Source organism: Chrysochloris asiatica, unplaced genomic scaffold (genome assembly GCF_000296735.1).
Source record: "Chrysochloris asiatica unplaced genomic scaffold, ChrAsi1.0 scaffold00128, whole genome shotgun sequence".
Lineage (NCBI taxonomy): Eukaryota > Metazoa > Chordata > Mammalia > Afrosoricida > Chrysochloridae > Chrysochloris > Chrysochloris asiatica.
In genome coordinates, this window is record NW_006408646.1 from 5,742,498 (window position 1) to 5,767,250 (window position 24,753).

At 49.8% G+C, this 24,753-nt stretch overlaps 3 protein-coding genes across 7 annotated transcripts in view; 2 read left to right on the plus strand and 1 right to left on the minus strand.

Moving 5' to 3' along the window:
• Positions 1-15,827, plus strand: part of EMID1 (EMI domain containing 1) — a 53,425-nt gene extending 37,598 nt beyond the window's left edge. For both annotated transcript variants that reach the window (XM_006869202.1, XM_006869203.1), the window contains exons 13-15: positions 5,169-5,213; positions 11,753-11,837; positions 15,700-15,827. In XM_006869202.1, coding sequence (XP_006869264.1) covers positions 5,169-5,213; positions 11,753-11,837; positions 15,700-15,827 — 258 coding nt within the window. The remainder of the gene's footprint in view (positions 1-5,168; positions 5,214-11,752; positions 11,838-15,699) is intronic.
• Positions 15,828-17,486: 1,659 nt separating this feature from the next.
• RHBDD3 (rhomboid domain containing 3) lies at positions 17,487-21,615 on the minus strand. Its single transcript, XM_006869302.1, has 5 exons — positions 21,468-21,615; positions 19,183-19,566; positions 18,146-18,308; positions 17,775-18,062; positions 17,487-17,697 (listed from the first exon to the last, which is right to left on the minus strand). Exons 1-5 carry the CDS (start codon positions 21,613-21,615, stop codon positions 17,487-17,489), a joined length of 1,194 nt encoding a protein of 397 aa, XP_006869364.1.
• A 2,705-nt stretch (positions 21,616-24,320) lies between these two features.
• EWSR1 (EWS RNA-binding protein 1) overlaps positions 24,321-24,753 on the plus strand; it is a 28,452-nt gene continuing 28,019 nt past the window's right edge. For 2 of the 4 annotated variants that reach the window (XM_006869204.1, XM_006869205.1), the window contains exon 1: positions 24,322-24,373. In XM_006869204.1, coding sequence (XP_006869266.1) covers positions 24,361-24,373 — 13 coding nt within the window. In that variant the 5' untranslated portion in view covers positions 24,322-24,360. Of the gene's footprint in view, positions 24,374-24,753 lie in introns of all 4 variants that reach the window. The other 2 variants (XM_006869207.1, XM_006869206.1) reach the window with 2 other exon arrangements.

A 24,753-nucleotide genomic window follows, 5' to 3' on the forward strand; every position in this document is an offset into this window, starting at 1 on the left:
GTCTTGTGCAGCAGATTTGCCTAATGCAAAACGTCATTTGATTTTTGATTGCTACTTCCATGACTGTTGATGGTGGATCTGAGCAAAATGAAGTCTTTGACAACCTTAATCTTTTCTCCATTTATCATGATGTTATTTATTGGTGCAGTGGTGAGGATTTTTTTTTCTTTACACTGACGTGCAACCCATACCAAAGGCTTTGATCTTCATCAGTATTTTAAGTCCTTTTTGCTTTCAGCAAACAAGGTTGTATCATCTGCATATCGCAGGTTATTTCTGAGTCTTCCTTCAATCTTGACGCCACGTTTCTTTTCATATTAATCATAGTTTTTTGAAATTCCTTGTCTGCTAATAACAGGTTTGGCTATAGGAAGCCCTGGTGGCACTGTGGGTTAGGCTTGGGCTGCTAATCTCAAGTTTCAGTGGTTCCATGGGTTAAAGATGAGACTGCCCCCATAAAGATTTATAGTCTCTAAAAGAGCATATGGGGTCCCCATGAGTCCGAATTGACTCTATGGCAGTAGGTTTGATGAGTTCTAATGACTGATTGATCTATGAATCATATTTTCCCATTTCTTTACATCTGCTAATTTATAATTGTATACTAGACAATGTAGATGTTAAAGAGACTCGGGATTATGTTCACTTCCTTCCCCTGAAGGATATTTGAGTTTTGTTTTGTTGTTACTGTTAAGTGCCATTGAGTTGGTTCTGACTCATAGCAACCATATGCACAACAGAAAGAAATACCGCCCTGCCCTGTGCCAGCATTACAGTTGTTATTACATAATGTTTGAGGCCATTGTTGCAGCCAGTTTATCAGTCCAATTTTGTTTTAGCACAAATAAATCACCTTGCTCTTTTTTTAACTTTTCATTATGAGTTGAGTCGAAGTTTACAGATCATTAGTCCCACATTCCACAAATTATATACTTTGTGTCATTACAATGCTTGCAATCCACTCCACGTACCATCAGTTAATAGTATTTACCTATGTTCACTTTATTTTTTTTCCTCCCGCAGCACCCACCCACCCTGTAACCATCATAAAATATTTCATTTAGCAAGAAAGTCCTTTCTTAGCTTTTTACAGCTGTGGTCTCATGCAACATTTGCCTTTTTGTGATTGATTAATTTCACTCAACTTAATGTCCTCCGGGTTCATCCATGTTGTGGTGTGTTTCACAGATTCTTCTTATTCCTCAACGTTTCGTAATATTATATTACTATTTAACCATTCTTCTGTTGATGGGCATTTAAGCTGTCTCCATCTTTTTGCTGTTGTGAGTAGTGTTGCAATGAACATGGGTGTGTATATATATAGCCATACCACATCTCTTACTTCTTGAGGATATCTACCAAGTAGTGGAGTTGCTGGATCATACATTATTCTATTTCTAACTTTTTGAGAAAGCACCATACCATTTCCACAGTGGCTGCACCATTTCACAGTCCTATAAAGACCACAGCCTTTGGTATGGATTGCATCTCAATGTAAAGCAAACAAAAATCCTCACCACTGGACCAATAAACATTCTTGTCAACAGAGAAAAGATTGAAGTTGTCAAGGACTTCATTCTTCTTGGATCAACTATCAACACTCATGGAAGCAGCAGTGAAGAAATCAAACGACGTATTGCATTAGGCAAATCTGCTGCACAAGACCTTTTTAAAGTGTTGAATGAAGAGCAAAGATGTCAACTTGAGGACGAAGGTACACCTGAACTTATGGTATTTTCAATAACCTCATATGCATACGAAAGCTGGACAGTGAATAAGGAAGACCGTAGAAGAATTGATGCTTTTGAGTTGTGGTGTTAGAGGAGAATATTGAAAGTACTGTGGGCTGCCAAAAGAACCAACAGATCTGTGTTAGACGAAGTGCAGCCAGAGTGCTCCTTCGTCTCTCATACTTTGGACATATTGTCAGGAGGGACCAGTTGCTAGAGAAGGATATCATGTTTGGTATGGTTGAGGGACAGAGAAAAAGAGAAAGACTCCCAGCAAGATGAATTGGCAATATGACAGCATCAATGGGCTCAAATGTGGCAACAATTGTGAGGTTGGCCCAGGACCAGGCAGTGTTTCGTTCTGTTGTGCATAGAGTCACTATGAGTCAGTACCGACTCAATGGCACCTAACAACAACCAACAGTGTAAGGAGGGTCCCAGTCTCTGCATACCTTCACCAACATTTTCTGTGATTTGGAACTTTGCTATTAATGCTGGAGTAAGATGATTTCACATTTTTGTTTTGATTTGTATCTCTGGTATGGCGCTGTAGGATCAGCAATGGACTACAACCCCAAGGTCGGTGGTTTAAACCCTTGGAAACCCTATACCGACCGGGTCACTATGAATCAGAACTTACTTGATGGAAGTTGATAACAACAACAATGGCTAATGATTTCGAGACTGTCTTCTTTGGTGAATTGCCTGTTCATGTTCTCTGCCCATTTTTAAACTGGATTATTTGTCTTCTTGTTGAGGCGTTGAAGTGTCTGATATGTTGTTGCCAAACATTTTTTCCTAGTCTGTGCATCCTCTTTTTATTCTTTTGATGAAATCCTTTGATGCACATAAGTGTCTAATTTTTAGGAGATCCCAGTCATCTAGTTAGTCTTCTTTTTGTGTGTTTTCAGTTATGTTTGATAGTACATTTATGCCATGCATAATTGCTCCTAATTGATTATCTGTATAGTTCTAGGTTTTATATTTAGGCCTTTAATCCACATTGAATTCATTTTTGTATATGGTATCAGATATGGGTCTTGTGTAGTTTTTGTGTAAACAGATTTCCAATTTTTACAGCACTGTTTATTGAAGAGACTGTCTCTTCCCCATTTAATGTATTTTGGCCCTTTATCGAAGATCAACTGACCATAGGTGATTAGATTTACTTCTGGATTCTCAATTCTGTTCCATTGATCTAGGTGTCTTTTGTTGTACCAGTACCAGGCTATTTTCACCACTGTGCCGGTGTATTAAGTTTTGAGGTCCAGAAGTGAAAGGCCTCCTACTTTGTTCTTCTTCTACCATAATGCTTTCATTTCCATATAAAGTTAGGTTTATTAGTTTTTTATTTCTTTAATAAAGTTTCATTTTTCTATTTCTATTTAGTTAGTTTTTCTATTAATTAGTTTTTCTATTTCTTTAAAGAATGATATAGGAATCTGAATTGGGATAGCATTTTATCTATCGATTGCTATCGATTGTAGTGTTGACATTTTCATCATGTTAAGTCTTCCTATCCATGAGCAGAGCATAGTTCTCCATTTCTGTGTGTCTTTTTGGGTTTCTTGTAGTTATATTTTATCATTTTCTTTGTATAGATCTTTGGTTTCTCTGGTTAGAATTATTCCCAAGTATCTCCTGGTGTGGCACTATAAGATAAGCACTATATTAATAACCAAAAGTTCAAACCCTCCATCTGCTCCTGGGAAACCCTATACAGAGTTGCTCTGAGTCGGAACCAACTCCATGGTACTCAACAACAACAACATTTCATCTTTTGGGTGGCTATTGTAAATGGTATTTTTTTTCTTGATTTCCTTTTCAGACTTCTTTTTATTAGTACAAAGGAATCCATCTGATTTTGTATGTTGATCTTGTACCCTGCCACTTTGCTGAATCTGTCAATGAATTCCAGTAATTTTCTTTCAGAGTCTTTGGGACTTTCTAAGTATGTTGTTGTTGTTAAGTACCATGGAGTCAGTTCTGACTCATAGTGACCCTGCACAGGGTTTCCGAGGCTATAACTCTTTACAGGAGCCTCATCTTTCTCCTGAGGAACAGCCAGTAGTTTTGAACTGCTGACCTTGAGGTAGGCAGCCTGATTCATAACCAGTACGCTACCAGAGATCATATTATTTGCAAATAGAAAGAGTTTTACTTCTTCTTTGCCAATTTGGATGCCTTTAATTTCTCTTTCTTATAGCTCCAGAGCTATAAGACTTCCAGCACAATATTGAATAGAAGTGGGGATAGAGGGCATCCTGGTTCCTGTTCAAACGCCTTGCTGTTTTGAAAACTTGGTTTTATGCTTTATTAGAGAAAGTCCATTGTGGTTTTGCTGTTAGTCCTAGAGCAAATCCCTTAGTACTGGGATTCCTAAGTCACGTACTTTCTGGTGTTTTATTGGAAAGCCTTGAGTATACAATAGGAAATCTTAGTGGGCACTGTGGTTTTAGTATTAGGCTGCTAAATACAAGGTCAGTAGTTCAATTCCATCAGCTACTCCTTGGGAGAAAAATGAGGCTGTCTGCTCCAAAGATTTAGTCTCAGAAACCGTATGCAGAGTCACTGTGAGTCAAAATCAACTCAATGGCAATGGATTTGGAGTTCTTTTGTTGTTGTTGTTTTGGTTGGAGGGCGTATTAACAAGCCCTTCAAACTTGGTGGGATTTAAGCTCCAAATTCTGCCTCCCCCCAAATCCACTGTTATCAAGTCAATTATAACTCATAGCCACAGGTTTCTGAGGTGGTAAATCTTTATAGGAGCAGAAAGCTTCATCTTTCTCCTGTGAAGTAGCTGGTGGGCTTGAACTACCAACCTTGCAGTTCACTGTGGGTTTTTTTCCTATTGTACCACCAGGGCTCTTATCTGTCTTCCTAATGGTGAGCAATTGCTGAAATCTATGACTAGTTCTACCAACTTTTCGATGGTTTTTCCCCCTGGGCTCCTTGGAGTTTTGTCCAGTTCAGGGACCATCCAAAGATGAGGTCTCTTTTCTCCTTCTTGTGGCTCCCCGCTTCCCAGTATTTCCCCCTTAACTTCTTCCTTCCTTAGTAGCCTGAACTCCAACTTCTGGGTCCTCAGTCCAATTAGATTTAAGCTTTCTCCTTGAGTTCCCTTTGCTAGGCTGAGGGGACTGGGTATGCTGACCGATGTTGCAGGGGCAGGGGTGGATGACACAAGAATATGGATTTTACCCAATGCAATTCCTTCTTTCAAGGTTCAAGTATTCTCCAGTTGCTGGCTGCTCTTGTTCACTTTCCATTACCTTCAAACAGTTTTTGTTTTCGTTCATTTAATCCACCATTAGTCCAATTCAAGTTACTCTCTGTCTTTTTCTGTCTCTTGCTCCTCTATATCTGTCTCTGTCTGTATCTCTCTCTCCTCCTTCCTCTTTCCTCCCGTATTGATTCTCTCTCTATTGCTCCTTTCAGGGAGAACCTGGACCCAAAGGAGACCCTGGTGAAAAGACCCACTGGGTAAGCTGTAGCCCAGCACCCCACTACCCCCAGCTCCTCTCTCTCCCTGAGTGTTCAGAATAGTATTCTATCAGTGCTGGGCCCTTGGAATTGGGGTGCCCCATCCACATCCGCAGTGCCACCTGGTAGATCTCAGCCCTAGCTGTCTCCCCCATTTTGTTCCTCCCAATTGGGCAGGACCAGTCCAATCCACAGACCCCATGCTCTCTGTCTTTGTCCTGGTCTCTGTCTTCCTTTTGTGGCCTTTCCAGGCCAGAGTGACTTCACCTGTTTTTCATGGAAGGTTTGGGCTGACCCCCACCAGACTGCACCCTCTGCCCTTAGAGCTTTAGTTTCTGCTCCCATCTGTAGACAGGAAACATGGAAACAGTATCCAAACAGAAGATCAGGAGAGGGCCCCTCAGAAGCCCCATGGTAAAAAGGAAATCGACTGAGATGCCACCATACACAGGGAATCCATGAAGTTTGGGAAGGAAGGCCAAATAATCCATCTTGTACACAACTGTACATTGTAAAGAAGGTCAGTCCAAAAGACAAGATCCTAAACATCACCAGGAGATAGATGAGGCTTTCTGCTCCTGCGAAGATGTACAGCCCTGGAAACCTGATACAGGGTCACTATGAGTCAGAACCAACTCAATGGCACTTAATAACAGCAAGAAGATACCATCACATACATAGGACACCCATGCAAAATGGGAAGGGAGACCTAGAAGCCACCACATACACAGAAGAACCATGGGAAATTGGAAGGAATGGATCTAGACACCACTATACACAAGGAAACCTATGAAAAAATGTCAAGGGAGGCCTCAAAACTGTTATATACATACAAGACTTGGACAAAATGGAAAGGGGAACCTAGAAACCACATGCCCAAAACCATTATGATCATTGAAGATACTTGCAATAATTGAACCTTGGGACCTAGAAACTGTTACTCACCTAAGAGACACGCAGGAGGAGAGCCCAGGAGCCCAAAAGCTCTGTGATGAAGGGACTTAGAAACCGTCACTAATTTAGGAGACATTTGGAATATGGTTGGGGAGAGAGGAGCAGACATCTCGGAAGCTCGGTTGGAGGGTTCTATCATGCCTCACCCCAACCCACCCTGCAGTCTGGCTGGGAAATCCCACTTCCTGGCAGGTCCTAATTAGCGAGAACATGGGAGGCAAGTCTGCCCTGCCCTCTCAGCTCCTGACTGTGGCGTCAGTGATGGATACAGCCGTGGGAGCCCACCCCCACCCCACCCTGCACGAGTCTTCCCATGTCTCCCCAAGATTCTTAGAAACCTGCTACCTCTCTGGCAAGCCTCCCTCAACTCCCCTGCCCTGCTTCCCACCCTGGGGCTCCAGAGCCTCTTGAGAGTCAAACATGGTCATTTAGTGCTTAGTTGAGCAGGATCAGATAGACCCTGGGAGCTCAGCCCTCTGCCTTCTCTAGGCCCTGACACGTGTCTCTCCCAGACTCTTCCTTGGCCTGGTAACATGCTTTCTGCCCAACTTAAGAGTGGGGAAGGTCAAGCTTGAGGCACAATTAGACTGGGCAGCCTATCCCTGCACAGGGGCCCCCATCTAAGGAGCAGGATGCCTGGGCTTCTTAACCTGTTAGGGTCAGACCAGGTCTTGCACGCAGCACCACCTGCAAGGAGTGGGGCCAAGAGGTAGCAGGGACTCTTCTCATTCCACCTTACCTACCTTGCATCTCTGCCTGCCTGCTGCCTGGCTGGGAGGGGGCCTGCTGCGCTGGGGGATGCATGAGGTTTGGGGGACCAACTCTGTTGGGAGCAAACAGGGATGGGGCACCAGTATGGGAAAGGGCCCCAATGGCTCTTATACTCATAGTCCTCCTACCAACACCACCTTCTTAGTGCAGCTTTCAGACCGGCTGGCCCAACTTCAGCTCAGTAGCGGCACCTGGTGGTCACAGAGCACACTGCAGGTCCTTCTCTAGAGAGACTGAGCTGAACCAGCCGTCCAAACCAAAGTTTGCTCCTCTTCGGACAGAAAAACTGAGACCCAACTGGGCACAGCAAACAGGACTGGGACCAGAGTCTGGGCTTTTTATCTCTCGAGCCAGGAAATTTGCTAACATTCCCAAGCACCTCTTTGATGGGTGCCTGGCCTTGAGGTGTACCCTGGGAACCTGATGCTACTCAGACACATTCTGCACTTGGAGTAGTATCCATATCCCCTCTGTAACTAAGGTGATCAATGGGGTGGGGGAAATAGGTCTGCAGCCAGCAGCCACAGGAAATGGGGAGCTCAACTGTCAGGGAACACTCCGGCAGCTTTGAAGACCCAGGGACAGAGTCTTGGCCAGCCTGGGTATCAGGGAAAGCCTCCTGGAGGAGACAGAAATTAGGGCTGAGGCCCAAAAGGTGCACTAACCAGGCAAAGGGTGTTCAAACAGGGAAGGAACTACATGTGCAAAGGCCCTGAGGCAAGAGTGAACCTGGGGTATTCAAGGAACTGTAAATACTCACAGTGACTAAAAGTGTATGAAAGAAGAGGCAGATAGAAGCCAGATATTTCAGGACCTAGGAGGCCATTTGAAGAAACTGAACTTTGTTCTCTGGGCAATAGTGAGCCATCTCAGTCCTAAGCAGGGGAGTGATATGATCAGATTTTTGTTTGTGAAACATCTCTCTGCCATGTAGAGAATGAATGGAAGAAGAAGGCAGCATGGGAGAAGCAGAAAGAGAGAGACTAACTAGGCAAGAAGCTGTGGTGGGCACCCTGGTGAAAGATTGTGGGGATTGGAACTGGGGATCAGTGAGGACTGACAGATGTCGATGGAGCTAAACAACACTTGGGTGCTGGTTTGAACAGGAGGGGGTGCACAAGGAGTTGGGAGAGAATTTCACAATAGTAAGAGAGAGTAAGAGGGAAGTGGTGGTTTCACAGTAGAATTGTTGCCTTCCATACGGGAGAGCCAAGTTCATTTTCCGACCAGTGTACTTCATGCACAACCATCTGGCAACACTCCATCTGGCATTGGAGATTTACCTATTGCTATGAGGCTCAACAAGTTTCAGTGGAGTTTCTAGACTAAGCTGGACTAGGAAGAACAACCTGGCAATCTACTCCCAAAAATTAGCCAATGCAAACCATAGCAATAACAATGGTCAGATTCTCACCCATTCACTGGGATGTTTGGTTCTTAATGGGGTTGCCAACTCAACAATAACTAACAACAACAACAAAAGAAAGCCAGGAGAAACCAGCACACTGAGTTTCATAGATACAAAAGGTGAGCTGTCCATAACACAGCCAAGTGGGCGTGTCTGGCTTGGTAGGGAGTGTGGACAGGCCAACCTGGGAGGGGACCCAGGTGTCAACAGTGCAAACAGCCAGCCATATGGGAGGAACTCCCAATAATGGAATTTTTTTAACATTTTTTCCCCAGATCATTATTTTGACATTTTTTAAATGTATAGAAATTGTTATGACTACATTACATTTCTACCCTTCCTGTAGATTCACCAGTTGTTAATATGTTCCCCATTTGTTCTTTCTTTGCCTCTAACAGACCCTTGTTTCTAATCCATTTGAAAGTAAGCTATAGGTTTTATTCACATCTCCTCTAACTCTTCAGTGTACACAGAATATGGAATTCTTCTCCAGAACCACTATACACTGCCACAGTTGTTGTTGTTATTGTTAAGTGCCTTCGAGTTGCTTCTAACTCATAGCAACCCTATATAGGGTTTCTGAGGAGCGGCTGGTGAATTTGAACCACCAACCTTGTGGATCAAACCAATCTTGCAGTCCAGTGCATTATCCCACAGCCCCACACAGTAATTCAGTAAAAGAATTCCATTAAATACATTTGGTATGTAATGCAAAGGAGCTTCAAAATGTTTATGGGAAAATGCCATGATCTCGTCATTCCATTTCTCCACAAACTTTTTGAAGCCCCCTAGTATATGTGAATTATACCAGTTTTCCCCAAAATGTCTTATAGCTCTTTATTTGATTAATATTTAATTGCACTTTGGGTAAAGGTTTACACAGCACCATAGGTTCCCACTCGACATTTTCTACATAAATATAATTCTTTTTGGAGCCCTGGCATGTTGCCATAAGATAAGCACTAGACTGCTAACTGCAACACCTTGGAAGCCTTATACAAGGTCATTGTGAGTTGGAACCGACTTGATGGCATTAACAACAACAACTGGTTTGGGGTTTTGTTTTAAACTCTTTCGAAGTTATTTAAAGTACAACGGAGTTAGGAGCTATCCTCTAGAAATTGTGGCTCTTCTTTTTATGTGTTTTTTAGTTACTGTTTCTACTGCAAAAGTACTTCTGGTGTGGTGCTGCTGGATTGCTAACCACAAGGTCATCAGTTCAAACCCACCAGCTGCTCCTTGGAAACCCTACAGAGGGTCGCTACGAGTTGGAACCAACTCCAAAGCACATAACAACAGTAACATTTCCACTACAAAGATCCTAAAGATCTCATAGCTGGGTTTTGGTTGTTTTGAACGCCAGATCTAATCAAAAGTTCACACATTGTCCTTAGGGTTCACACTGTCATTCTTTTTGCACTGAGACCAGGCTCTCTGTCCTTTTCCCCTTTTCGTTGACATTATCTTCTTGGGAATGCCCCACAGTCTGGATTGTTTGATCATTTCTTCTTGAGCAGGTTAAATACTCTTGGCAGAAACACAAAACACAACATGGTTCGTGTCTTGTTGCTTCTCCTCAGGGGGCTTACATTTGCTTGTCCCATCATCCGTGCCAGAAATGGTTTCAAGTAATTTTTGAAGGTCATCCACTTTTAAACCCTGGTGTGCAGCCTGTAGTGACCTTGGGACACTCCCTCCAGCCTGAGGATAGTCATGTCCATGTGATGTGAGCAGGATAGCTGGGTCAGAACAGACGGTCTGTGCAAGGTCCCGACAGGCTTGCTCATACAGGCACGTTGGGAGGTCTCTCGGAGGTTTAGATGCTTGTGGGAGAGCAACTGCTTCACAGGGCTGAATTGCAATTGTACCAGTGTGTTTATTAATCATCTCTTCACTCAAGCTTTACTAAGTATGGGACACGAAGAGAAGACTTAAGCTGTTGCTGTCAAAACTGGAGCAGGTCTGTTTGCCATCCTGGGGCTCTGCTGGAATTAAGATAGCATCCTTCCAGAAATATCTGTAGTTTGTACTAGGAAAGAGTGAAGGTGCATTGGCAAGACTGTGAGCCCTATGCTGGGGAAGGAAAGAGCAGGCAGACTGTCAGGAAACGTAGGAGGTAGGTGGCTGGCATGAGCAGCTGGCACCACTTGATGAATGGAGAGCCCCCAAGCGGGGACACCTGGGGGAAGAGGGCTTTGGTTTGTTGTTGTTAAGTGCCACATCCCCTGCAGTGTGGGGAGGGTCCAGTGGATGAGAGGACAGAATCTCAGCCCTTGGAGGGAGCCAAAGTGAGAAGGGTTAGGGAGAGGGCACCCAGGCTTGAGCTTTAAGCACAGATTCCCCTGTGACCCACACAAACATTTTCTCCTGTGATTCCAATCTATCCACTTTTACACAAATGGAAATAATATTGGGAGCTGCTGTGTTTTGGTGCTGGGGTGGTGCAGATGGTTTGTGATCGTTCTACTAATCTAAAAGGTTGGTGGTTTAAACCCACCCAGGAGATCCACGGAAGTAACAGCCTGGCAATCTACTGTCAAATTGCTTCTTCCTGTTAGGGGTCCTCAAGTCAGTTCCAACTCATAGCAACCCTTTTATCCACAACAGAACGAAACACTGCCTGGTCTTGTGCCGTCCTCACAATTATTACGTTTGAGCCCATTGTTGCTTCTACTGTGTCAGTCCATCTTGTTAGAGGGCATCCTCTTTTTCTTTGACCCTCCACTTCACCAAGCAGGATGTCCTTCTCCAAGGTACACTAACCAGGCAAAGGGTATTCAGATGGAGAAGGAATTACATGTGCAAAGGCTCAGAGGCAAGAGTGAACATGGGGTATTTGTGAGATCCACGCAGATTTCAAACAAAGAAACCCTCTACTGTGGAGCCGTTCTACTCTATCACACAGAGGGTTGCCTTGAGTTGGAACAGACTTAATAGCAATTGGTTTGGTTTCTTTTGGTAATGTAGTGAGCAATTAAGGCAGAAAGTGAGTCTGGTTAGAGAATATCAAGTAAACGAAGGCGGGTGTCCTGGGATGAAACAGGAATCATGCACGTGATGTGGGAAGGACTTTCGTTGAGTAACAAGAATTAGAAGACAAGGTGGACTCCGTGGTGGGTTCCAATGCAATGTCTGAAACCAGCACCCCCTGCTTCAGGGTGTGGGGAAAGAGCAGCCAGCTGGGATCCCACCTGACTTACTGAGGAAATCTTCGGGGGCTACTTCCACCTGCCTTGTCCCCTCCTGTTCCTTCCTGGTCTTGTTCGCTGTCTGTGGGCCCTGGGCTGTGGTAGGTGTTGTGGGGCTGCAGGTGCATGTCCAGGGTGGGGCATGGGCCACCCACAGGCTTTGCTGGGTTCCCCTCCCCTGCCCCCTTCACGGCTGCATCTGTCTCTTTCCTCCACAGGGGGAGGGGTTGCACCAACTACGCGAGGCTTTGAAGATTTTAGCTGAGAGGGTTTTAATCTTGGAAACAATGATTGGGCTCTATGGTGAGTAGAGACAGACGGACAGACAGCCCATCCTGCCTGCCAGCCTTTCTCCAAGTCCTCCTGGGGTGGAACTGGTCTGGACCCAGTCATGAGGCTGGAGCAGGTGCCTGCTCCAGGCCGTGTTGGGAGGACTCAGAAGACCTGAGATGCCAAGACCACCCCTCCCTCAATGACCGGTCCTCTCCTCCACAGCTGAAGGGGGCCCTAGAAACCCAGGCTCCCACCCCTGTGGTCAGATCTGGGCCTTTAGTCATTGTGGGTAATGGGCTACTTTGGGTAACATGGTTTCGAGAACAGCAGGGGAACCATAGGTAGAGATTACAAGTTTGGGTAAATTTATGGTTAATAGAGTCAAACTCCAGGCCAGCCCCTAGGGGACTGTGGGTAATGATAGAGTCAGAGCCCAGACCTACAGGAGAATTATGGATAATGGAATCAGACTGGCACTAGGAACAGAGAAATTGTGGGTTACAGAGCTTTTCTCCAGCAGTGGGTCATGGAGCTAGATTCCAGAAGTATGGGAACGGTGGGTAACAAAGCCAGACTCAGCTCCTAGAAGACTGTGGGTAATAGACCCACAGTGACTCTCCCTCCTAGCACCAGATCTCCCACTTCCAATATCCCTGTTGACCTTCCTAACCCACCTTAGGGCTCCAAGAGAGCCAGCCCTCACCCTGGGCTTTCACTCAGCAATCCTCCACCCATCTGTCCACTCACACTGGCACTGAAGCCAGCCCTGGCCCCACCTTAGGAGGGGAGGCCAAGGTCTCGAGAAAGACTTTTCTCTGACTGGAGTTGAACTCCTGCCCTATAGCCAGGTGGCACCTGCCCCCCACCCCCTCCTCTTCTACTCCCCCAGCCCTCAGAGGCTGGACTTGCACCGTCTGCTCTTCTCGATCTCCCATCAGGCTCCTAGCTTACAGAGCTTCCTGCAGCAGCAGGCTCAGCTGGAGCTCCTGACCAGACGGGTCACCCTGCTGGAAGCCATCATTTGGCCAGGTAACGACAAGGCGGGCAGGCAGGGGCAGCCTCTTCCAGGAAAGGCCTGGGAAGGGCCTGGGAACATGGAGGTACCTCCCGGTGCTTGGCCCAGACCATCAGACATTCATCCTTCAGTCCTTCCAGCCAGCAGACAGTGCCTGGCACAGAGAGAGCACAAGTAACTACTTCTTGAGTGAATGAGTATCTGCATTGTGCCGGGCCCCTTGCTGCTGGGCTACAGCAGATAACATAGAGCCCTGCACTCATGGAGCTCAGCGGGTAGACAGATGGCCCTGCAGTTAAAACTGAGGGAGAAATGCTAGGGTGGGATAAGTACAGGTAGCTACAGCCACACAAATGCAACCCTGACTGGGCAAATGGGGAGTGGAGCGAGGGCTTCTTAGAGGACATGACCTTGAGTGGAGACCTGAAAGGTGAGGAGGTGTTAGTTATAATTAGGGTAAGAAATGGGAGAGAGTGAAGAGGCAGACAACAATGTGGGCAAGACCAAGAGGCCAGAGGAAACCTAGAGGGATTGTTCTGAGAGGTTGCTGAGAGCTAAACCTAGATAATCTGGCAGGGCCCAGGTTGAGAAGGTCCTAGAAGAAAGAATAAAGAGACAAGGTAGAAGGTCAGAGCCAGGGCAGGCAGGACCCTAACTGTGTCTGGCATGTGGGTGCCTGGTAGGTCATGGTGGGCTCAGGAGGTCTCTCCCCACCTGAACTGGAACCTGTAGTAGGCCCTGGAGAGAGGGCCCCCTCTCTACAAGTCCTCCCAATCAGGGTTGGCCTCTGTTCCTTACCTACTGACTTAGAGCCTGAAAGAACCCCTCTTCTCCCATCTGCTCCAGCTGCCTCACCTCACAGCCCATTCCAGCACACCCGTGTGCAAAGGCCTCGAGCCTCATGTCCAGCCTCAAAGGCCTAAAGCAGAAAGGAGCACCAAGCCTCCTTCATTCAGCAAATGCTACAAAGCACCTACTGAGTGCTAGCCTGGCCTGCTGCCTCCCTGCTCCCCCCTCCGCCCCCCCAGGGTACAGGAGCATTGAGGGATGGAGTGAGGGAGCAGTCACTTCATGCTGGGGCTTGGAGACACTTACTTGGAAAAAGAGCCCTCACAGAGCCCAGCACAGGCAAAAGCCTGGAGACTGGACGGTATGTGTGGTCAGTTGCCACACTCTTCCCACCACATTACTCGACTTCTCTCAATTCCAGAAACATCCGTGCCATCTCTCCATTCCTCCCCCCCACCACCACCACCACACACACACACATCCAGCTCCCTTCCAGAGGAGGAACCAAGGGCTAAATCCCAAGCTCTCAGGACCTGAGAGTTTCAGAAACCCTAAGGAGCAGTTCTACTCTTCTATAGGGTCACTATGAGTCAGAATTGACTTGATTATAGCAGATTAATCCTCACCAGCTTGCTGGGTGGGCAATAAGATGCCCATATTTACAGATGAAGAAACTTGGGGGTTCCCAGGGCTCTCTTGGGATCACTGTGGTAGTAGCGTTAAGTCCAGGGTTCCAACCTAGATCAAATGCACTGGTTCTTTTGACTTCCATTAGCAAAGGTTGGCTGGATGCCTGTGCTAGACAATGGGTTGATGAAGGCCCTGGGGAAACAGTGGACCCAGAAGTTGACTGTGTCAGAACGGTATTTAGTGACCAACTCACATTGAGCAGAACCTGAATCAAAGCCACAGTAACCCCCTAACCATAGTCCATCAGCCTTCATTGTGACCATTTTTCCCTTCTGGTCCCACTAAACCACTAGATTTAGTGCAAGAAGATGTGCCCACATTCCAGATGAGGCCCAGAGATTCTGACTTGTCTAAGACCTCAGAATTGGGACATGGACTTGGCCACCTCCCTCCCTTTGCAGGGACCACACTTCCTCTGTCCCAAGGCCTCAAGACCCATCTCAGAGGTGTGGAGGCTGAGGGTCAGGATTGATTACAAGAGTCCAGCCAACTTCCCCAGTAGTTAACCTCATAGAAAAGTTGGTGCTCACCAGAGTACAAGTATTCCTTCTGTGAATAGAGTTTGGGAAGCTGTCATGTCTCCCATCTTGGGGGTCTCCTCCCTGAGCACTCCCTCCCCCTGGAAAAACTGTCATCTTCTGATCTGTCTGAACTGTTCATTTGGGGAGCAACTGAGGTGGTAGTCACAGAAGGCTACTTGGTGGAGGTCAATCATGAGTAGTTTTCTGGGTGACAAGAATGTCCATTATCTGCAGTTTTACTTTTGGGGACCAGCTTATTTAAAGGCTGGGGTATGTCTCACTTCAGTTAATTGTCAGAGCTGACTGGAACATCAGAATCTCTCTGGAACTATACCCCCTTAGAAATGAGACAACTGACTTGCCCACCTTGGCTTTCCTAAGCCCTTCCCCAAAGGCACTTAGTCTAAGGACAGTGGGGTTGATTCAAGATATACCTTCATGGAGCACTTTACTATGTGCTAAACATTGAAGTCCTGGCATGCTGCTGTGGGTTAATGCACTGAACCTCATGGTCACTTTGATCTATAAAGTTGGTGGTTCAAGCTCACCAGCCGCTCCTCAGAAACCCTATATAAGGTCACTATAGATAGGAACGGACTTGACGGCACTTAAACATTTCATAAATGTGATAGGTTACAATGGAATCAGACAGAGGCCTTGAGTGTTCCCAGTGGGTTTGAGGGCCAATAACCTCCAGGCTGGAACACTAACTAAGCAGCCTGAAGACCTCCTTCTCTCCCACAGCTTGGCCACCCAGATGCCAGAGTAAAGCACACTTGGCAGATGGTGCCTGATCCTGCCACCCCCCAGAGGGCCAAGGTGAGGTGGGTACTGCACATGGATCCTGCTAACATGACTTCTCTCCTTCCTCTGGCAGAACCAGAGCTGGGGTCCGGGGCAGGCCCTGTTGGCACAAGCACCCCCAGCCTCCTGCGGGGCAAGAGGGGAGGACACGCAGCCAACTACCAGATCGTGGCTCCCAAGAGTCGGAACGAGAGAGGCTGAGGGCAGTGGCAGCCATTCAGGGCGGGCCAGGCCAGCCCCCTCCAGGAACCACCATCCATATTTATTGATGTCCTCTGGATCCCTTCTGCCACCTAGGCCTTTGGGGCTGGCGGGTCTCTGGCCTGGCACCCCACATGGTTGCAATATGTGAGGCTGAGCAGAAGCTGAGGCCTGAGAGGGAAGGGAAGCCACATGGGAGGTGAGGTCTCCTTCGGGCAGGACCCTGGATCTCAGCTGTCCTCCATAAAATGGGGTGATGCTGGCCTGTAGGAAGAGGTGCTTCTTGTCTTTTCACCTGCTGCCTGGGCACCCAGGCCTGCAAGCCCCAAGGGAATTCAGAGCTTGTGCTCTGCCCTGCCCTCAGCAGGAGAAAGGGTTGATGGTTTCACCTCCACCTCCACCCCACCTCCTGTCCTTGTTTTCTGGTGCTGGCTTCCCAACTCTGAGGTTTGACTCTCCCAGATCTCTGATTGAAGGGTCGAGTCTCCTTGCCTCAGTTCTGCCTGTGTCCTAGGTGGGGGTGGAGGTATGGGGAGAAATATGCCACCTGCTCCCACATGCGCTTGTGACAGGAGCCAGGAGGTAGATGTATCATGGCCAATAAAGGCCTCCAGTCTGATGCCCCCCCCCCCCAGCCTGGTCTCTGTGTGTGCTTAGATGGGGGGCAGGACCCCCACCAGCATCTCAGCAGCCTTCACTCCTCACCTGGGGGGCTGGAGACATGGGAGTGGGTAAGAAGAGAGTCTCAAGTCACCCCTGAGCAGCAGTGACTGAGGTTTCAGAATGACTTGTGGAGAGGGCCACTTGTCAAATCAAGCCAAGGGATGAGAAGCTGCCACAGGTCTCAAGGCAGCGTCTCAGTTTCTTCATCTATAAAATGGAATGGATGGGGCCACTCTCAGGTTTGAAGAAGCAGGAGACTTCCCAGCTTATTTGTCACCTACCAGCAGGTGACCAACAGTAGGAGTGCTCTCTGTTCTCTCCAGCCCTCCTCTCGGGCCGTGGACTGGGGTTCGTTCCCCACAGGTAGCCAAAGGGTAGGCCTGATCCAAGACAGGCAGCTTGATACACAGATGCCCCCTGGAAGCCCAGCTTCCCAGACCCCCTACAAGTTACACATACATACACACCACCAAACTCAGGCCCTGTGTTGTCTAAACCCCCCTCACCTGAGAAGGACAAAGATAGGGGCTGACCAGAATGTAGGGAAGGGCTGCTGTTTCAAGGCGGGGGATGTCCCTCCCCACCACAAATTTCTGCCCGTGGGTCCAGCAGCCACTCTGGGCCAGGCCTGAGGAGACGGCTTGAATCCAGGCTGAATGCCAAGTCCAGGAAGGCTTCCTGGAGGTAGAAATTAGCTGGGCAGTGAGTCTTGGCAGCTGAAGCCGGCAGTGAGAGGAAGCACATGGAGCAGGAGCCACTTGGTCAGTTTTTCATTTCAGGAAGTCAAGGAGCTGTTTGTCAGCAGTCATTCACCCACTGCTCAATCATTCATTCATTCCCAGTGCCAACACAGACACACACATCACTGCCCCGCGGAGATCCAAGGTGAAAAACAAAAACTGGTTTTTATTCTAAACAAGTACCAGGGCAGGGTGGACTGCTGATCACAGGGCAGGGGCCCAGGGCCAAAACACAGGGCCAGGCCTACTTGTCACCCTAGGACCTGCCTGTGTCCTGCCCTCTGCCTGGGCTAGGGGGCCCGGGGCCCTCGGGGTGGGCAGGCCGGCCCTTCCCCTCTGTGACCAGGGCCTCAGCCCCAACCTGTCCACCGACCAGCAGTGACACAGCACCCTCCACACGGCCCGTGGCTGCCAGTGCCACCACTGCCTGCTCCGTGGGAAAGCCCATGCGTTCCAGCTGCTGCAGCCTAGCAGAGTGCAGAACAGGAATGTCAGGCAGTGCCCATGGCCCCACACCAGGGGGCCCACATTCCCACCCTCTTACCGCAGAGAAGAAACTGAGGACTTGGGTAGCCACAGAGGGCTCTCAGGGCCCTGGGCCGGCCCCTCCTTAAGTGAGGCTTGGAGCGCTTCCTGCAGAATCTGCTGGTCCAGGGCCGCCCACAGCGGGGTGTCTGGGGGGAAGCTGGGCCCAGCCCATGCCAGGCCTGCCTCTGAGGAGCCCTCCCAGGCTGACTGCACAGATCCCAGACTTGGTGGGAGTGGGACTGAGGCTTTACTGCGGGGCCATAGGCTAGGGGAGGCCATGAGAGCCAGTCCCTGCTCAGAAGGCCTGGAGGGGCAGAAGAGGGGGTCTGTTAGTCACAGCCCAATTTCCACTGTCAGGGTTGTCACCCTCCTGCCAGGCAGCCTCACCTCACTCCAGGGGGATGGGTGACAGGTAGCTCAGCCAGGCTGCCTGGAGTAGGCAGGAGCTTCAGTGGCCAGCACCCCGCCAGGACTCTGCATACAGTGCCCGCCTGCAGCACCTGTAGTCGCTGCTCCGACAACTCCAGCCACCAGAAGGCCCCCGCTGCATCTGTCTGCCCAGAGTGGGGCGGCTGGTCAAGGAAAACCAAGTTGACTGTGGGTAAGCTCACATCGCATGCCGGGCCCGGTGCCAGGTGTGTGATGGGCATTCCCTCATGTCCTCATCTGTCCCCAGCAAATATGTGTTGTCACACAAGTTAGCGATTGGGGCTCAGAAAGAAGGGAACTGCCCAAGATGACCCCACTGGTAAGAGGAGCTGGGACATGGGCTCACCCCCTCCCCTGCTTTCAGCCACCCCCTGCCCCATACTGTCCCCACAACCCTGTGCCTGCTCAGGACCAGTATGAGTCCCTCTCAACCAGGCCAGCAGGCTCCCCTTCCAAGTTCAGACAGGCTGCTTTTAGCGCTAAATAGGCACCTCCCTTGAAAAACAGGAATGACTCCAAGGGTCCAGCCTGAGCCCATTTCTCTCCAGTTGCATTTCTTTCTCCCAACAGGCATTAAAGAATCCTTGGAGCCACAGGCCATGGGGAACCCCTTTTCAGTTCCCACATCAGCCTCTGCCTTACTACACCCTCTACTGGACACTGCCTTTGCTCAAATCTCTTTTCCTGAATCCCTCACCCTACAGTCTCAACCTGGCAGCCATTTCCTCTGAGGAACCTTCTTTGATCTCAGGCTGCCTCTGTCCTGTTGGGCTCCCCACAGGGATCTCTAAATGGTCACTGTCACTTCCAATTAGTCATGTGACCCCAGCTCACAGCCTGGTACACAGGACTCAGAGGTGCTTCTGAAATGTGCGTACACTACATCCTGGCACTAATTGGGCCTGACCCCCATGTGCCATTTCCTTTCCAGGTCCCCTAGGGATCCAGCCACAGAACCCACGATTCCCACAAGCCCAGGGCCCCAGGCAGGATACAGGCCAGGCCAGCCAGAAGGCCACAGACGAGTTGCAGGAAGGGTGGTTCAGAGCTGAGCAATGGGGTCAAGCTCAACAGCAGCCACGGCAGTAGCCACCGTGGCAGTGCCCCCCGGGGCCGTGGGGGCCGGCGATCTTGCCCCGCCAGCATGGCCAAGTGGACAGGCATATAACCGCAGCCACCTGCCACACTGGGCACTCCAAGGCTCGCCAGCACCACAGCCAGCAGCCCAGTGGCCAGGGCAAGCAGAACAGAGGTGTGCAGGAACCACAGGGTGCCCAGGCGGCGCTCCTGTTGCCAGCCCAGTGTAGCCATGAGCAGCAGGCTCAGGAGCAGGCCCGGCAGGGACACGTGGCCTAGGGCATGGGTCAGGAGCCTATGCGCTGAGACAGAGAAAGAACTTAGATGCCAGATGTACAATCCAACCTCCCAGGATGCACCAGAGTTTACCCTCCACCAAGGCCACCGCTGAGACAGCTTCCCTCCAGGATCCAAAGTCTGTGGTTGCCAGTACTTAAAATCAGGACAGGACCAAGGGCCATTCTGGCCATACAGTTATAGAGTGCCTGATGTGTTCCATATGTATTTACTGAATCCTTCACATGCACTCTGATGAGACAGCCTGCTTCAATATTGGACCCACCCCACTACTCCAGCTGTGTGACCTTGGACAAGTTATTTAACCTTTCTGAACATCCTTTGGTTTCCTCAAATGTATATTGTAGCTGTTATTATCGAAAAACAGGTGCTCAGTTGAAAGCCTTACTTATTTCATTGTGAGAGGGAGCCCTGGTGGTGCTGTGGGTTAAACATCGGGCTGCTAACCAGAAAGTCATCGGCAGTTTGAACCCACTTGCCGCTCCAAGGGAGAAAGATGAGTCTGTCTGCTCCTATAAAGATTGACAGTCTCGGAAATCCTATGTAGCAGTTTTATTCTGTCCTACAGGGTTGCTGTGAGTCAGATTTAATTCTGTGGTAGTGAGCTTGACTTTTGTATGTGAGAAGTTCTCAGAAAATAACTCCCATGAGATCCCCACCCACTCTGCTGGCCCTCTGTCCTCCCTTCTGGCTAGAGATGAATTGGATGCACTCGCATCCAAGTCTGGCCTTATCCAAAGAACTGGATTCTGTCCCTCTCTCCAGGGTGTCCCTGTCACCTCCCACACACAGTGAAGCTTCCACCTTTAGCCATTGCCCACCTCTCTGCTCCCCTTTAGAACAAAATTGCCTCCCCTCTCAGGCCTCCCTCATCCCTGCTACTCCTCGAAATCTCCCTTGAGGATCACTGATGCCCTCCACTAATGCCAGGTGCGATCCACATCGGTCTTTAGTCACCCTGGGCCACACTGTCCATTGTAGACATCCAATGCCACTGATATACCTATGCCTACCAAATTTCTACCTCCAACCCAGACTCCTGACTCATACCCAACAGTCAAGTCAGCTCACTGCTTGCCTTGTATCTAATCCAGTTCTCAGACATCCAGTGTCCAGAGCCAATCTCTATTCTCCACCAAAACTGTTCCCTCCAGGGCCCACCATTCTTTTAGTTACACAGGCCATAAACCACCTACCTTACCCCTCTGCTCTCACACCCAACATCCAAGCCAGCTGCCAATCCTGTCAACTCTGTCCTCAAAATCTATCTGCAAAGTCACCCTGTCTCATGGGCTTCCCAGTCTCCTGGGCCAGACTATCCTCTCACACTAGGATCTTTGCCCAGGCTCCTGGCTTTACCACTTCACCCCGTTAGACCTATTCTCCACCCAGAGAGGGTGCTATCAGAAACCCAATGCACTCGATAGTCAAAGCCCAAGTGCTCAAGACCTTCCAGCTCCCCCAGTCACCCTTTCACAAAGGCCATCCGCGCTCTACCCCCAACTCTGTTTCACTTGCTTCTCAGCGCATACCAGCTCCAGGCCTACTAGGCATTCATTTGGTCATGCCTTGCTTATTTATTTATTCACTTGTTCAGCTTGCCAGCCCATGGGAACATGGCCTTTGCTTTGTTCATTGAGAACCATGTGTAGACAGTACATGCTCAATGAATATTTGTCAACTGACTGACTAGATGGATATGGTATGCTTATCAAATTCTGTTTTGTGTTAGATGGTCACACAGGGACCTGCTTAGACAGCTCTACCCAACTGTCCTGGATAAAAAAATGAGCTATTAATATGGTCCACAGTTTGCAGGTGAGGAAACTTAGGCCGAGAGGACAAGTGACTGGTATTGGTCTCACTGCAGGTCTCCTGCCTCTTCCAAGACCCATGTGGTCCTTACCCTGCCAGGGTTCCTGCAGCAGCTCCGGGGCCAGGGTGAGGCTAGGGCCAACTCCCACTAGCCATAGGCCACTCATCAGCAGCATCAGAGTCGAGGAGGTAAGAGGCAGGGCCGGGAAGAGTGGGCCAGGGGGACCCCTGGCATGCATGTTGAGAATGGTCAAGGATGGTCCTGGGGCTGTGCTGGGAGTAAAGAAAAAGAACAGTAATGATTATTCTCACAGCCACTGACTCCTTCCCATCCTTCTACCAACAATCCTATTTTACAGACATGGAAACAGGCTGAAGAGGCAAGCCAAACAGCTTAGCCATGGCAAAAGTGAGACCTTAACCCATGAGCCTAACCCTAACCCCAACCATCTGCCTGTTCACATATAAGGATGTGAGGGGTCCAAAGGGCCCTGAGCCTTTAAGAGGGGTCTGAGGGTAAGAGGCCTAGGGGAGTTAACTGGGGCCCTGGGCTCCCAGAAAGATGGGTGCAAATCCAGTGCCAGCTCTAGCCCTTCTCTAGCCTACCCTTCTCTCAAGCTGGCTCTAGTTGGCCAGCCACCTTCCTTCCTTCTTCCCTCCACTGTACCCAGTCTTAGAGCTCCAGGTCCTCAGGCTAGGATGCCCTTGACATCCTAGGGGGCGGGGCTTGCAAGAAACCACTGTAAAGCCCGCCAGCAAATAGACTAGCAGAATGGGGAGGAGGTGGGGGAGGAAGGCTGGGAAAGGACAAGAGTTCCCTCCCCCTGTGCATACGCTAATTGCCTCTTCCTTCTCAAGTCCCATCACAGCCTCTCCTGCCCAGCCGTTTCTCCCAAGAAGTTTCAGGTTCTGCCCAGCCTCTTCCTGCTACATGTCCCAAGCAAGTTTCTAAACTCTGAGCCTCTCCCTCATCTGTAAAATGAGGATTAAGAAAATCCTTTCCTCAAGGCTGTGCGCTGGTGGCCAGGAGGCAGGCTTGCCCTTTGGTTACTTAAATGACTATATATTTCTGAGTGTTTTTGTGTCCACACACACACCCAAAAAATAAGAAAAAATCCTTATAAAGTGATAAGAAAAAAGGGATAGTCTCAGGTGTGGTGCTGGATTGGTAAAGTTGTTAGTTTAAACCCACCAGCTACTCTCATAAACCCTACATGGGGTCGCTATGAGTTGGGGCTGATTCAATGGCACACAACAAGGCCTGGCCTGGCCTGTAACTCCTACTCAGTTAAACTGTGCCATCCTCCCTCAATGTGGGAGGCAGATGTAGACACCACTGGCTGGCCAGACCCCTGTCCAGGCCTAGCTGATCTAAACCATGGCCCTCAAACATGTTCATTCGTTGCCCACAAAGCAAGGGATGAGCATGTTCTCCCTCTCCCAGCCAGCCTGAGCCTTTAGCAGGAAGTAAGATCCCAGAGAGACATGGCTGCCTCAACTGTTCCCTTGCCAAGAGTGTCCTCAGCACCAAAACCCACCTACCAGTTTCCAGTAGGAAAAATGTGAAAAGCTCTTCTACCTGTAGTGTCCTTCCCTCCAACTCTCCAACAGGCAAACTCCTATCTAGCCTTTGAAGCCCAGCTTCCCTTCCCCTTCTCAACATAGAGTTTGTCCAATTTTCAGATCATGGCTTGTCCTTTGTATCTCAAAGCAGGTGGTCTGACATCATCAATGAGCCTCTCTTACTCATTCCCAAGGTTGTGAGTGTGCATAGCAAGCACATAGTGGTGCATTCTATGTGTTCACTGAAAAGCATTACCTTGGCTATAGGTCCACTGAGGATCTACATGAGCCCTGCAATGCACCAGGCCCAGGGGCCATCTTGGAGGTTCCTTCTAAGGCTGGCTCTGAGGCATCCTCCACTGCAAGCCTTGTCTTGCACCATCACAACTACTCTCTCCCAAAGCACTTCAGGAGGGTGAAGGGCTCCCCCGTGGATACTCAGAACTAGGACTTGAGCCCTCTGGGCCTCAGTTTCTTCATCTACGCAAAGGGGCCGTGCACCATCAGGCCTATGTACCTTTCTGGGATACCGGGACGGCAGAATGGGAAGACAAGGGCAGGGGAAATGCTTCTGGATAGTGACAAGAGTGGAAGTTCCTGGGTCTGCATTAGTCTCAGTTTTGTGACTTTGGGCAAAGTACCAACTTCCTCAGGGCTCAGTTTCCCCTGCTGTAAAAACAAGACTATTGGATAAGGAGTGATTAAGGGGCCTTCTCAGCCTCGACCGTTATGGGGGGGGCCGCAGAGCCAGACGAGGCGTTAGGGACCACCCATCCCGCGACCCGGCCTCGGCCCCCTCCCCCGTCTCCCGGGCCACGCGTCCGGGGTACTCACTGCGGAGCGCGGCCCCCCCCCCCCGGAAGGCTGAGCCGGGCCCCGGTTGGCATTCGGGCCTCTAGCCCCCCATCGAAGCCCAGGCGCCCCGGACTAATCTGCACACACACGGGCGCGTGACCCCGACTGGCCGTCGCACCGCCCCCTCCCCCGCCGCCTGTCGATTAGTCAGCAGTTGTTCTAGGCCCTAGTCCCTTCCCCCAGCCCTCCCGCCGACCTCCGTTTCCCTCCAGGGAAGACTCTTCAGAGACGGTCCCTAGAACTACCGGGCGTAACCATTACTAACGACCTGCGTGCTAAGAATCACTCGGCTTGATACTGAGATTTGCTCGCCGACCGCTCTAGCCCCTAAGGTGCAATTTTGCCCTGCGTTTGGTGTCATCCAGCGCTCTTTCTAGGGGTTTGAAGCAAGAATTGCAGACGCAACGACGAGAAAGCGGTAGTCATCTCTCCTTATCCCACCCCTGTAGCCTGGTCGGATGGTAGCGCCCGAGGTGGGGGACAGGCTTCGCGCCTGCGCAGTGCGGGGCCTAGCGGGAAAGCGAGAGGGAGACGGACGTTGAGAGAACGAGGAGGAAGGAGAGAAAATGGCGTCCACGGGTAAGTGTGGTGGAATCGCGGTCGCGCTGGCGACTGCTGGGACGCACAAACGGGGGACCGCTCGTCTCTGAGGGTGATCGTGACGATTGAGTGGCTTTGCCGAGAGGGCTTTGAAGTACCCTCCGCAGCCAGACGGGCTCAGGTGCCCGCGGTACTTTCCCCTCCCCCCACCTGGAGGGCTGGTTCTGGAATCTTCCGGCGCCCCCGGCGTGCGAGGGGCTCGCGGCGGCGCGCAGTGGCGGGGGCGCGCGGGCTCCGCCGGGGCCTCTATTGTGTAGCGGCCGCCGGGCCTCGGACTCCGGGCCGCCCGCCACGTGGGCGGGGCCTGCTGCCGCCGGGCCTCACATGGGGGAGGGAAACCCGGCTGGGCCTCGAACCCG